This window comes from Blennius ocellaris (genome assembly GCF_963422515.1).
Source record: "Blennius ocellaris genome assembly, chromosome: 9".
Taxonomy (NCBI): domain Eukaryota; kingdom Metazoa; phylum Chordata; class Actinopteri; order Blenniiformes; family Blenniidae; genus Blennius; species Blennius ocellaris.
Window position 1 is genome coordinate 10,054,300 of NC_137658.1, and position 14,211 is coordinate 10,068,510.

Below are 14,211 nucleotides of genomic sequence, written 5' to 3' on the forward strand. Positions count from 1 at the left end.
CTCCGGCCGGGTGGTGGCTGCCATTGCACATCTATGAGTAAAGCCGAGGGACTTTTGTGGGATCAGGGAAGAGGCTGGGGGTGGGAAGCAGGGCAAACTAGTGTGTGTGTGTGTGTGGGGGGGGGTTTACACAACCACGTCATGTTGGATCCAGAGAGAGCACCATATGTATTATGTCATGACTGCTGAGGCACTCCACCCTTCGCTCGTCGTTTTCCCATTTCTGACTCTCCCTCTCAGACTCCTCCGCCTACGATGTCTTTTGCACTGGGTGTTGTTGCTTTCGTCTCTGACACAGCCACTGCTGCCCAGCTGTTTGTGGATCAGGTTACATGCCTCTCGCAAAAATGTGACCCGCGACTGAATATCTCCATCTGCGTTCAGAGTTTGAACTAAACCTTTACTCCACAATTGCTCTCCTCCAACGCTGCACTTCCTTCACCCTCACCTCTCCCTTCCCCTCTTGCCTTTCATCTTCTGTCTGTCCATCACTTTTTCTGTCCATTTCCAGTTTTTTGTTTTCTTCCAACTGACAGCTTTCTGTTCCGACTTGTCTGCCTCATTTGATCTTCAAACTTTGCTCCCGCACCACCTGAAACCCTAACATGGGAGCTCAAAAGCTGTAATTAGGCAGAGGAGGGGGCTCTCAATGGGGGCTCCAACAAATTACCTCAACTTAACACTCTGTTCCTTAGGAAAAGTTCTCCTAAGATTTAAAAATGTAAAAAAAAGAGTTTAGCTCACTGATTTGTACCTGTGCCAGTAAATTCTCTGCCAGATGAGGTTCGACTCCCATCCTGTTGTCTCTGTTTGAGAAACAACAGACAGACACTGAACTGTGTGCTGCACATAAAGACACAACACACTGCGAGTGCCCCTCCTGGAAAACACAACGTTGAGAAATTTAACAATGCTTTAAACACATCCAGTTCATGGCTCCATTTCGAGGGTGAGAACTCGGCTCTCTCCTGTTTCCCCCTGCAGGCTCATTGTCTGCAATTATCTTCAGTGTGACAACAGCAGGTAGTAACATTTAGCTGGTTGTCTTAACCATAATTGCTGCATTGCTGCATCTGTCATTCTGACAACAACTCAAACCAGTATGTATGTATAGTCTTATTTAATAGCAAAAGCTGAGTATAATTGTACTCAACAAACTATTTTGCTTGTCAGATAGTTGAGTTTCCAGTATTGCGAGCTCTGAATTGCCCTGCTCATGTCACTGGGTCACTAAAATGCTTTGCTTGCGTTACTGGCCAACTTAAGAGTGAGAAAATCAACATTAGCACTTACTCATGCATATTTTGATATTTCCAGGTAGAAGGCACCTCAAAGCAACTGGATCAAGTCCATTGGAGTTGCTCATGTGTCGGAAGATCTTTTTGTTGTCCAATCTCAACTATTCTGAGCGGTGCCACTGCCATCAAGCTGAAATAAAACAAGAATTATTTTTAGAATTATAAAACCATCTTGCTTCCAGCGTTTTTTATGATTCTAATGTGAATGCATTTTTGTTCTGTGTGATTTGCATAGTGTCCCAACAATCGTTAGAATTGGCGTGGGTGGTATTTGCATTATAAAGGTTTTCTGAAACTTGTTTTTGTTTGAAGTCTCGCATTTATAAATCATACTACAGTTTTAGAGTAATGAACTTGCATGATTCAGGAACATTACCTAATTCATGTAACAAAACAAAGTTAATAATAGTATGAAACCTATAAAAGGCTGCGTAGGAGCACTTCCCCTCCTTTATTTCCCATGGACTCGTTCAACGACTTTAAATCATGGCAAATGAAACCTGCAAATCTTACGCGTACCGAGTGTGCCCTCTACTGGCCAAACATTGTAAACACTTCAGCGCACGGTGCGGAGCTTTGTCACGGTGTCGCGGTAATGGGAAAGGTCAGGGTGTAAAAATGAGGAACGTTTTGATTTGCATTGGTAAAACTGCAGAGGCCTTCCTTCCCAGTTAATGTGAGAAATAATGTGAAATTCATAGTGTCAAGATTCAAAGACTACCATTTTAGTTTTTCCGTACATTATGACATTATTCTCCAAATCATGAACAAGAGAGAGAATCTTGCGTGAACCTGAAGTAAAAACAAACTAATTATATACAGGGCAGCTGGAGCCAATAATATATCGTAAATAAGAGATAACTTGTGTGACATGATGCAAGTTTTTTTGTTTTTCTCGTCGACTCTTGAGCATGTTTATGAGAAACCAGAGTACCAGTGCTGCTTGTTGCAATTTGTTTTATTTGCACATGGAATTGGAAGGTGATCTCCCCTGTGCAATTACTTTGTGGAATTCAACTTTCAGGAAGTTTCAGAGAAAATTAACATTTGAACACTATTTCCTTATCTTGTTAAAGTGAACATTGCAAACCATAAATGACTCAATACATTGTATTATCAGACATTAAAAAAATACCCATTAAACTTTGTTCCCCAGACTGACATTTTTGTCAACCCATGAGTCAAACGTTAGCGTGCCGTTTTCCAAAGTAGAGCTGCATGTGATGAAAATCTTGTTTAGAACCCAGAAGCACACAACTGCTCAGGTCTGCAAAAGGAACAACAAGACCTTATCTAAAGTTGAAATTCTTGAAAAAAACAAAACATGACTTCAGATCAGTCATTCAATGTCAAGTAAAATTAGAAACACTCTCATATTGTAACAACAACAAAAAAAATCAACTAAACTTAGATGGCTATGATGCAAGAAGCCAAAAATTGAGGCACAGAATCAAGTCATACGTCACACTAGACTCTGCATGCGGACAGAGAAACACATGACAACTATTAATCAGAGCTCTTTTCAGATTAAAAAAATATATATACACAAGAGTGGCAGGCATCCAAGTGTTCAACTGAAACAGCTTGTCGGGTTTTATACCAGAGGCTGAAGGCCTGACAAGCTGTCACAACTTTGATCTCATGACTCACCGACAACGGAATGAGAGACAGCGAGGCCATAAATGCCAATGCAGCCAAAATATGTTACAGATCACAACAATAATACAGAGCTGTACAATAACAAAGGGTGACACATTAAGTTGCTTTGTTTTCTTCTTTTTGTTGTCGTTTTTAACCAAAGGGACAGCATTGGACCACTGGGTGAGTTGACGGTCCAGTGATGTCCCATGGCTGGTGAGCTCCAGTCAGACCAAACATTACTCAGAGACCTCCCGAATTTCTTGTCGTTTAAAAAAAAAATAAAAAAAAAAATAGGAATACAGCTGATTGGGAAACTAATTAATCACATTTTGACCTTTTTCACACACAAAAAAAAAATTGACTTCATCTTTTTTTCAAAGTAGTTTGGTGTATTTTGAGTATTTTGGGTCTAAACCGTCCAAATTTGTTTAATTAGGTTGGTTGCAGATATAAATATGAATCATGGAGCCCAATCAGCAGTGTTTGTATAAAAAAAAACCAAGAAATCCAGGAGGTGTCTGAATAGTTTTCAGTCGGACCAATACTATTGGGCAGTCTTCAGTCAATTTCTAGACAGGCAGAGGAGAAAGTGGAAGGTGAGAGGAGAAATGAACGGGCAGGAAAAACAAACAAAGTTAGAATGTGGTTCAGAGGAGGAATAGACCGGCTCATCTGGTGTCAGAAGCCCGATGGCGTTAAAATGTTCATGTCCCGGGGTTTGAGTTTGTGCTGCCGCGTGGGCAGTTGTTTCGTTCCAGTTTGTGGGAGTTCAATCTTCGGGGGCATGAACTTGGCCAGGTCGTCCACCTTCAGGTTGGTCTGGGTGTTGGTGCCATCCATGGTGGAGGACTTCTGCAGGCCGAAGTTGGACTGCAGCGAGAAGGCTGCAGGAGAGGGAGCAGAGATGGTGAGAGACGGAGACCCAATCTCAACGCACAATCATCACAGAAGAGCATAAGACACAAGACAGAAATGGAGAGGACCAAACAACAATCACAACTCCAGTTAAAGTAGTTCAATCTCAATAAAAACACCTGGTCTTTGGGCAAAAATGTAAAAAAACAAAACACTTGGCTATCAATATAAACTGTAAAACCAGTACTTGCATCCGTCATTGCTTCCACTGGATTCTAAAGTAACATGGGCGCAAACAGCTTTAAAAATAGTTTCTATTTTTAGATGTAGTTCAAATCAACGCAACAAAAACTGTTCTCATCTGATGTGCAAATACTGCAGTCACAGTAAAGGTGCAGGGCGGTGCACAAATCTTTTACCTGGTTTGGTTTCTGAGCCGGGATCAGTGGGGGACCTCTGCACCACAGATCGACTTCCAAAGAAGTTCCATCTTTCTCCTCCTCCTCCTCCTTCGTTTCCTCCCATGTCTGGACTGAGGGTGAGACTGTTTTGCTCTGGGACAGTGAGGAAAGGTAAGGAACCCAGCTGGCGCCAGCTCCTGCATGTCCAACAGGCGAGAGTGTGAACATAGAAGCAGACCAGGGTTACATTCAGAAGAAGTGTCTTTAAATAATTTCAACATTAGAATGCCAATAAAATGAAAAAGCCATCTCAACAGCAGGATGCATACCTGCGAGTGGGTGCTGGTGATGAGTGGGGTGTCACACTGGGGGTAACGGAGGGGGTGACGGATGGGGTGCCACCTGGGGTGGCTTGTGCTGATGTTGTAAGCCTGTCTTCCTTGAAGTCCTCACTTGGCATCCTCAACTTCTGCAAAGACAGTGAACGGTTGAAACGGGACATTTTAGCCCTGTTTCCACCCCACCTCCAATCCTCTGTTGTTCCCATATTCAGCTTTGCACTGGAGTGGATTACAGCCTCATATAAAATCAACAATAATGATAATAGTAATGGCAATATTTAACCAAACAGCTCTTGTATTGGAACAATATCAGTATGGGCAGATATCCAAATTCAGGTATCAGGGTCGGATCGGAAGCGAAAAAACGTGGATCGGTGTACCCCTACCTACAGTCCAAGTCTAAAGCCATGTGGTGGCAAGCATATGAATGTATCAGGGGGCAGACAGCAAAAGAGAAATTTCCAAAACACAACGCACAAGATCAGCAGTGCTGCGAGGCGCCTGCAAATCGAAAACAATGAGCAAACACTCGCATACCCTGACAGCTTGTCACCTGCACCAACGCTGTGCAAGAAAAGTATGATGGATATGTCTTATTGGATTTAACAGGGAGTTTTGAGAAGTATTACATTTCAAGGAGATTCCTTCTAATGGAGATCCCTGGTTAAAGTGTCCCAACCAACTGCCGTGAAAACCCAAATGAAGAAGCAGAAAGTGTCTCGACTTTATTTCCTGCGACTCATCAAGTCCAAGTTAGTATTAGTCATTTTCTATTCAAGCATGATTGTGCAACATAAACTGGCAATACAAGTTATTGCTTATCTATACTCGCCTTTGTGTTTCGTTCACGTCAGTAAATTTATTGCTCAATTTTGAGGAACATTTGTCCAAACTCATGTCAATACTGTATTTGGCACTGACAGGCCATTGCATGAATAAACATCACAAAATGACTCATCTTTAATCCTGATTGACACTGACAAAAATCTAAACTCTGTAAGACTCTGTCCATTTGACCTCTGTCAGTATAATTATTAGAGCTGTGTAGAGTTGAAGGTACAAGAGAAAGCAAAGCTAAACTACAACTGATGCCCTTGAACTTAAAGAGCCACAAGCATATTGTGACACAACAATGTACATTAAATCCAAATAATATAAAGACACATAGGACTAAGGGAGCACTTGCAAACTGAGGTCAGGGCCAAATATTTCACAACAAAAGTCAATTTTAACAAATGCCATAGTATAGTTAATCACGGATCCCCTTGATAATAACGGTGCACGTAGAGACGAGGGTCACAGCGGGACACGAGTCAAAAGCAAACACACACACACAACACACAACACTACGATCAGAGAGTAACTGACGTTTATCTTATAGACGTAACGAGGCTGGACGTTGGCTTAGCTGCTACTATGCTAACAAAACGGCCGCGTAACAGTATTTATTCGTAAATGTATCTAAATTAAGCTAAACACATGAACAACATTAGGACGGCACCAGATGCAGGTTGAAATATCATAATTACTTTCACAAGGTCTCTTGAAAAACGGCCGACACAGATAACGCAGTGTGTTTACTTTGCTATGCTAACACGGGCCCACGGCCTATTTTGACCAGATTTTTCAAATGATGAGCGACACATATAGAGATTTCTTACCGCACCTTTTTATGATAAGCTTTCTTTGACGCCTCAGCTCGACAGACATCGTCTTTGTGTTCATAGTTGGTTGTTAAAGTGCCGATTATTTCCCGAAAACACGCCGCTGACTGCGTCGTCTGTTCACACCGCAGCAGGCCTCGCTTTGTAACGAGCTCTGTGATTGGTCCGTTCAAGGACGCAAGGAGGCTTGACACACGCTAGGGCGTTGCTTGGCAACAGTGCTGCCGGCTGCAGTCAACAGACAGCTGATTACGTAATTTGTTTACCAAAGTGTCGTGTTTTACTGGGCCGCGGAAGAGCGCTGAACAATTTTGTATGGATATTAATCAGTTTACACAGTTTGTGGTGACTGAAGGCCACATTATTGATACATTTGAGTCCACTCATGGACACAAATAATTAGTTTAAAGCCTTAAATGTGTCCACATACCACTAGGTTTTCAAAATAGACAGTATTTTTTGGGATCTGTCCATCTACTTATTCTACCTCGATGCAGTATGAAAATGTACATGCTATGAAAGCTGCATGTTTGTGTAATAAACGTAATCTTCACTATCCTTAATTTTGTCTTAAGATATTTATGAGTTATGTTTTCATTGTTCAACTATGCACATCTTAAGGATTTCCATACAGAGTTGAGTCTACTCCCAACACAAACACCATAGCAATATCTTATTATGATGACATTTCATACAATATATATGACAAGCAATGATATGATCATTCTTCTTTAACTTGTAACTAGTCTTCTCACTGTGCACTGATATACTTGGCACAGCAAAACTGTTTTCCAGGTCAGGTGATAACGGAGAAACGTAATCATGTTAAGGGGCAGAAATGGGCATGGGCAAACCAGATAACCCCTTATAGAAAAGAAAACACAACCTTTGTCCAGGGTACACTCCAAGGCAGAGGGTCATATATTGTAACTGAGGTGGATAGACCACTGAAACATTTGTGTCAGCATAGTGTGATACATTTTTGGAGACGTTTGATCATGCAGTTTGAAAAATATATCATTATCACTTTGTTTTAGTGTGGAATGAAGCTTGTGACAATAAAAAGGCCAACGTTAAACTTTAATTTTTTGGTTTGCTTGCTAGAGTTACATTTTGATGACGTGGCAACATTCTTGAGTTCCATATTTGGAGGATACCCTGCATCACGACCTTTTGACTATACGAGCACTGGCCCCCTCACAAGGTTGTATAATCTAAAGAGCTGACGTGCTTTTAAAAAAGGTTACAAATTTAAAAATTTAAAAAAAAATTAAAAAAAACTTTCTTTAGAATTGTAAGTCATTTTGCATTTTACTGAAGGGTCAAATGTGTATAATTTCTAGCAGTTTTGAAATAGAATGCATTATAGCCTAAAATTTTGGTTAGAACATTAAAATGCATGGTAATAGGTAGAATATTAAGAACATGTTTTCATATGATGCAATCCAGCTCTGCACTGACACAACTTCAACCACAATCAAGAATGTCAGGTCACTTTTCTGACCGAGCTGTTTTGCAGGCACAAGGGGGCCAAATGAGCTTTCCAGTGAGTGTATTATTTTTCACAGCGTGACACTGTGAAGAAGCAATTACGCTGTCCCGATAAGTTAAGACAACAGCTCGAACAGACGGAGCAAAAGCATAAAAAATGGTTGTGGGGGAGAAAAAAAACACATGCAGGCTTGCTTGCTAATGATTAGTCATGCAATTCTTACAAAATTTTGTTAGGCTCAGCTGTACAGGACATTCATGTAAAACAAGATTTATGACCTTTAATTGAGGCCTGAACTTTAAATAAAACATACAGTGGGGTTTACGTTTGGTTTGTTTTACTCCGATTGAGTTGCCCTGGAGTAGACAAATATATAGTCATTGTTATTTATGATTAAATATGATCCTGGACAAAAAGTGTATTTTCCCCACATTGTCTCACATTTCGTCGTACTCACTATACGTGGGTTATCACATCGGTTGAAGCAGGTCTCTTCAGTGCAGATGCTCTTGCTGGGTGAAAACACTGCATCTATCTGTCCCTCCTGGTGCTCTCTCAGGAAGTTGTCCTGGAAGTGTTCTGAGAAAAGATGGGAACAGTTAAAAGTGCAGACATTTCCTTTATGTTTGTCTACTAAAACATTTGAATGGAGAAAATATCTTTATAAAGTATTTCTGATTTTTTTATATATATTTTTTTTTTATTCGAATGTTGTACAACTTATAGAATAAACAAACACAGAAACGATATTAGAAAAAGCAAACAGAACATTGCAAGAAAAACAAGCAAAAAAGGAGGGCACATGTCAAAAACAGTAATTGTTGCATACCGCTGCATCACTAACACAAAAATCTCAGCAGAAATATTAACGGCAGTTATGAGCTCCCTTGTCGGGGAAGTTTTGTGGAGTTATCAAGGTGAGCCGGAAATGGCTCCCAAATATCCGAAAATCTACTAAGATTGTCCATTATAGTATATCGGATGTTTTCCACGTGCAAATATACCAACAAGCCCGCTCAGCCAGTTTTTAAATGATCAGTATCTGACTTCCAGAGTTTTAGAATGATCTTCTTTGCAATTACTATTCCGTATATAATTGTGCTTTGCCTAGAGGCTTTATGTTGTTTTTTAAGCAGAGAAGGAAAAACCCACAATAATGTAATCATTGGGTCGGGTTCAAACACAGTTGTGAATGTCAGAAAATCACTTATATATGTTCCTCCAAAAGTTATACCTCATAATTATTTCTGTTCAAGAAACCAATGCTGTTTTGAAGAAACAATGGCTAACATCAACACATGCAACAGCAGTTTTAGTAAAGATCACCAATGAAAGTTTTTTGTTGACTTACGGCTTGTGAACGAGGTCACTACAGAGTTGCCCACCCCAGGCAACGGTAACTTGGGCTGTGATAGTGACTTGAAAGTCAGAAAGCCTCCATCTCTCTCCCCGTCCTAGTCACAGAAGTTTACAATATAAAAAAGAAAAAAGAAAAAAAAGTTGCGTCGCAGAACACTCAGCAAAACAAGAGTAACTGGGCATGCACCGAACCCTGAGGAACAAGTTTCAACAAACCTCAAAACAACGGCTTATTCATCATGTCAAAAAAAAAATTGTTGTTGTGCTCGAATGAAAACAAGTCCTACCTCTGTGGTGCTTTTGAATTTGTTCGTTGGGCATACGGGATCTTTCCATAAGATGCTGGCAGTGAAGTCTTCAGTTGGTGAACTTGTCGGGGCGCACAAGTTGTCGCCGTGGCTGGCATTGCGCCGGAGCATTAACATGGGGGACGAAATGGATCTGAAAAATCCAGATGGCGTACTGGCCTCGAGTTCTTGAGAGTCATTAAAGAACAACAAAATGACATCAAAACGGGGTCAGGTAATACTGAGCAAGCCTTTCCTTTGCTGACAAAATAGATGAGGTTTTTTGGTTTTTTTGAACCTCCACATCAAGCTGATTTGAAGAATCTGAAGGCCAAATCACCTCCTGAAATAATCCATGATCCTCCTCAAACAATTCCTAAAACCACTTTCAGATTTTGCTGTTATCCTGCTGAAAGATGTCACTGAAGCTCATAAGACCATTGCTGGCTTCTTCAGTACACGGGGCTCAATGTGGGCAGCCAAACTTTTCTGTGGTAACGTTTCAGGCGCATGAGCTACGAAGCCCTGTGAAAAGGCTCCTATCTGCAGTAATAACATGCAGTAGCTTGACTGTTGGACTGGACCACAAAGGCCAGTCATCATTCCCCTCGTGCATCAATGACCCTTGGCCAATCAGGACCATGCTGCTTCCTCCAATAGGCCCCCAGTGACCCCTACTAACAGTACGTTGAATAAGAGGTGAAGTTCTACCCTACCCTACCCCCCCTTCCCCACTCCCAGATACCAGGTGCCACGACAAAGAGACAATTATTTTACTTTCTTCACCAGAGGTCAGAATGTTGTGATTGATGTCACAGCTAAATTACATCTACTAATGCAGTGGGGAATAGTGTCTTTCATGCACCAAAAATGATGAGCCTGGTTACTCCCAAACAAATCTATATTTGTATTACCTGGAAGATCTCCTGGTCGTGAAGCCATTTTGACAGCAGGTCAGAGGGTCTGGTGGTGTGAAGGGACGCGCTTCTCTCGGCTTGATGCAAATCTGTAAACAAGACACACTGTTATAGGGCCATCAGGCAGATGAAAAGACCTGCCAGTACGAAGCAAATATGTGAAGGAAGTTGTGCCAACTGTCATCTGTTTTGTTATCACAACCTTTGGAGAGCGATATAGACCAATAAATGGATTGTGTGTAAGTTTTAATAATCACAACCATGGTTGAGCCCAGCAATAAAATACCAGATTTGCATTCGCAGTGCGAAGTACTTCACGTCTTGTGACTGCCTTGCTTTAAATAGAATTTGAGGGTCTGGTTACAGTACTTTCATGTCAGAGTTGCTCTCTACTGTAACAACACCGATACACAGCTAAACTGCAGACTTATTCCATGAGGAAATAAAACTTTAAGTCTCTTCTGACAGACCGGTTCCTGTTTGAAACTTCCCTGTTGCATAACATACAAAGAGAGGCACACTCATTATTCCTCTTGTCATGGTGTGCTTGTTTTTGCCCAGTAAAGCTCAGAACCTCCTGTTTCCACAAACTGCCTGTGCCAACAAGGCAGATCTAATTTATAGTTGTCAGCACACCTTGCTTTTCCATTTGAAATGTACTGGACGCCTGTAATCTGCAGGATCGAAATGAGTCAGAATCAGGTTGGTAGTTTCTCGCAGAAGACTGTGAAGTGCCCAGCTGCAATGACTTGCAAAAAGAAAATCCAAGTCACGACATAAGCTTTGGGCATATCTAATAAAGATATAATCTATATAATCAATAATATAAAAGAAACACTCACTTCAGCTTCTATATCTCCTTGAAATGACTCCAGTGCAGCAGCCGGGATTTCTCTGTGCGCTTTCAATCGCTGAACTGAGCGACCTGAGACGGTTTGTTTGTTGACCGGTTGGTTCATCCATGTGACTTTTGGACATGCGACGAGCAAACAGTGCGCGGGGACGCGAAGCATGCAGGAGCGCTATTTCGAGGATCACGCGCACAGCACACCTGCTATGGAGGGCTGACTGTGCCAAAATCAAATAATTAAATACACCATTAAACAATATATTAAACGTGTCATTAATTAATTAAATTGGAATCAAAGATATAAATGTGTCATTAAATCATTAAATAAATCAAATGTGTCATTAATTAATTACAAAATCAATGCATTTTATGAAAAACACACATATAATTATTTCACTATTTAAGTAAATAAATACACCATAAAATAATTAATTCCATGTGTCATGAATTAATTACAGTTGTAATTCAACATATAAATGTGTCATTAATTAATTAAAATATGAATACATTATATGTGAAAACATATTTTATTATTTCCCTATTTAATTAATTATTTCATGGTCTGGTGTTGCATGGCTTCATAAATTAATTTTATATGTCAAACTTGCCCATCAAACTCAGTGGGCGGGGCTTTGTTGCACATGAGAACAATTGGGCAGCTGCTGTCTCCACATTTCCACATTAAACAACGTTTGACATTAAGGCATGCATGATGTTCTATCATATTGTAATTGATATTGACCAATTTCATGATAAGTTAGTTAAAACAAGTTAATCTTCATCAATTACAAGGTGAAGATGAATACTTCATAAGTCTTGGTCGACTTGTTTGGCAAGCATAAAACTGTGGAGTAAAGACCTTAAAGCAAACTTGGTTATTTATCTTGTAAGATGTTTCGCCTAATCTGGTGGTAAGTACCAGATGCTTCTGACCTGGAGGTCAAATATGAATATGCTTGTATGGAAGAGTTAACACAGTCCTAAATGGAATAACTCAATTTGAACGAGGATTAGTTTCAATAAAACTAAATCTGATCATCCAAAACAAACACTCAAGTACAAAAATTTAACAAAAACTTCTTTTGGTAACGTCTGCAGATGGTGATGTCCAGTCCAAGAATGTCTACAAAGTCAAGGGATATGCTTTTTCAAGAATGTTGATTGAACAGAAAGTGAACAAAACATTACATTAATAGTACAATTTGTTAATATTTGTCAAGACAAAGCATTCGAAATTAAAACACTGTGAACTGACAACTCTGAACAATCGTGATGCCATTTCAAATACATCACAGAGCTCCCCCTGCTAGTATTTACACTAACAATGGTCTGATCAGCAGCTCTACTAACACATAATATATCATACATAGCCATAGGATTACTCTGCTCAGCGAACCAGACCTCATCACTTACTGGTAATGCCAATTAAAACAAAACTCTCACTGGATTGAGAACTGTTTATTCACTACTGTGACTCAGTGCTGCCACCTACTGCACAAAAGGGACATAACATGAATATTTCATGTAGCACCTTTAAGATATTGCTGGATGAATGAGGAGGAATGAAGTCTAGTCGCTAATCCATTAAATCACTTTCTCCCTCTGCTGAAAGGAACTCTACCAAAAAACCCCAGTGGCCTGTTTGACAACTTCTCTTTCACATTGTGTGTGTGTGTGTGTGTGTGTGTGTGTGTGTGTGTGGGTGTGTGTGGGTGTATTGGGCGTTCAGGACAACAGCCTATGGGACTCAACAGAGTTGAACCGCCCCTATCAGGTGAGTGCTGACCAGGCGATCGGTTACTGACCCTGCAGTCTCGGAATCTGCGAACATATTTGGTATTAAGTTTGAAGAGACGACATCTTTAGGAGCAGCATCAAATAATGACTCTCACTGTTTTACTAACGTTAAGAATGGCTGAGTATCCCTTTTGCCTTTTGACCATCTGATGACACAACTTGGAGAATTTCCTTGTACTAAATGCCTCGGTCCACAAGAGAGCACTGTTGTTACAGAACACACCAGTTATGGAGGGTTAGAACATGAAGCAAATACTCAAAAACTCCCTTGATGTTTTTCCTTTTGGTTTATTTTTTTTTATACAAAAAAAAAAAAAGCTAAACAAAACCATGACAACATGAGAAATCCAAACAAATACTATTTGCAAGAGGAGATAATATATAATATATTATGTGCTGTTGGTGCACATCAGTATAAATAGGAGACAAATACAGAAAAAAGGTTTCACAATGATATTTTAAGGTGCCTTTGTTGAGGATTCAGAGGTTATATGAGCTTCATTCAGTCGTTAAGAAGGAAATTCAGGGACTTTCTGTGGTGCTGCTCTCCAGAGTGGAAGTCGATATGCTCCGTGCAGTTGCACGAGCTTTCTGTGTCCTTTGAGAGGAGAAAACAAAACAAGCCGGGATCGAATTAGACACAATACAACGGAGTGAAGAAAGCACTATGTCATCCATTACTCTGTCGCTGTTAAATGCAGTGATGAGCAACTTGTAACTACTCACATGATGTTGGCAATGAGCTTTTTCACTGATTGCTTAGCGGGATCCAAGCAATATTTCGAGCCATTGGTCATGGTGACACTGTAGAGAAAGACAAAGGGCAAAACTTTGGTCAAAATTCTGCAAAATTGAAATGTTACAGGTAGATAGTAATGACGCATGTATCATTTCCAAAAATTGGTTAAAAGATTTGCATCAAATTTTGACACTGAATTATAATTCAGTGATTGGTAAGATGCGTCAAGGTTGGAGTTATGATTAAGAGTTATGACAAATCTAAATGCAGAACTTACACAATCTCAACTTTGCTGCAGGAGTTGGATTCCTGGTAGATTTGAATGTCTTTTATTCTGAACCTCCGGTCAAGGCCTTTACTGATTTTCGAACACAGACACCGGCCTCCTGATCGATCCACTGGGAAAGAAGACGAGAAGAGAACTTCAGATCACGAGCTCTCAATAACTGAAAATCGCATAACGCCAGTGTGCCCTGAATGATGAACAATTAGCAGGAAAGACTTACTTTGGGCTTTGGAGATGCAGACCAAGACGGCCAGGAGCACAAACACCTTCATGATGGCGGACAT

At 40.4% G+C, this 14,211-nt stretch overlaps 2 protein-coding genes across 2 annotated transcripts; both read right to left on the bottom strand.

The window, feature by feature from the left end:
• Window positions 1-2,308: 2,308 nt before the first annotated feature.
• Window positions 2,309-11,229, bottom strand: LOC308134742 (putative monooxygenase p33MONOX). Its single transcript, XM_080502523.1, has 8 exons — window positions 11,098-11,229; window positions 10,253-10,344; window positions 9,339-9,526; window positions 9,044-9,146; window positions 8,150-8,271; window positions 4,525-4,664; window positions 4,214-4,392; window positions 2,309-3,823 (listed from the first exon to the last, which is right to left on the bottom strand). Exons 2-8 carry the CDS (start codon window positions 10,278-10,280, stop codon window positions 3,618-3,620), a joined length of 966 nt encoding a protein of 321 aa, XP_080358649.1. The 5' UTR covers window positions 10,281-10,344; window positions 11,098-11,229; the 3' UTR covers window positions 2,309-3,617.
• Window positions 11,230-13,424: 2,195 nt separating this feature from the next.
• On the bottom strand, window positions 13,425-14,211 carry LOC308134717 (alveolar macrophage chemotactic factor-like; the record flags this gene model as incomplete). Its single annotated transcript, XM_080502490.1, has 4 exons — window positions 13,425-13,500; window positions 13,629-13,706; window positions 13,919-14,039; window positions 14,148-14,211. The coding sequence occupies 4 exons, from the start codon at window positions 14,209-14,211 to the stop codon at window positions 13,425-13,427; spliced, it is 339 nt and encodes a 112-aa protein (XP_080358616.1).

Excerpts from the sequence above, each read along its gene's own strand:
- LOC308134742 (XM_080502523.1), bottom strand. The coding sequence starts at position 10,280 with ATGGCTTCACGACCAGGAGATCTTCCAG. Across the intron at positions 9,527-10,252 it reads ACGACCAGGAGATCTTCCAG|AACTCGAGGCCAGTACGCCA; the intron begins GTAATACAAATA and ends ATGACTCTCAAG. Across the intron at positions 8,272-9,043 it reads AGTGACCTCGTTCACAAGCC|AACACTTCCAGGACAACTTC; the intron begins GTAAGTCAACAA and ends ATCTTTTCTCAG.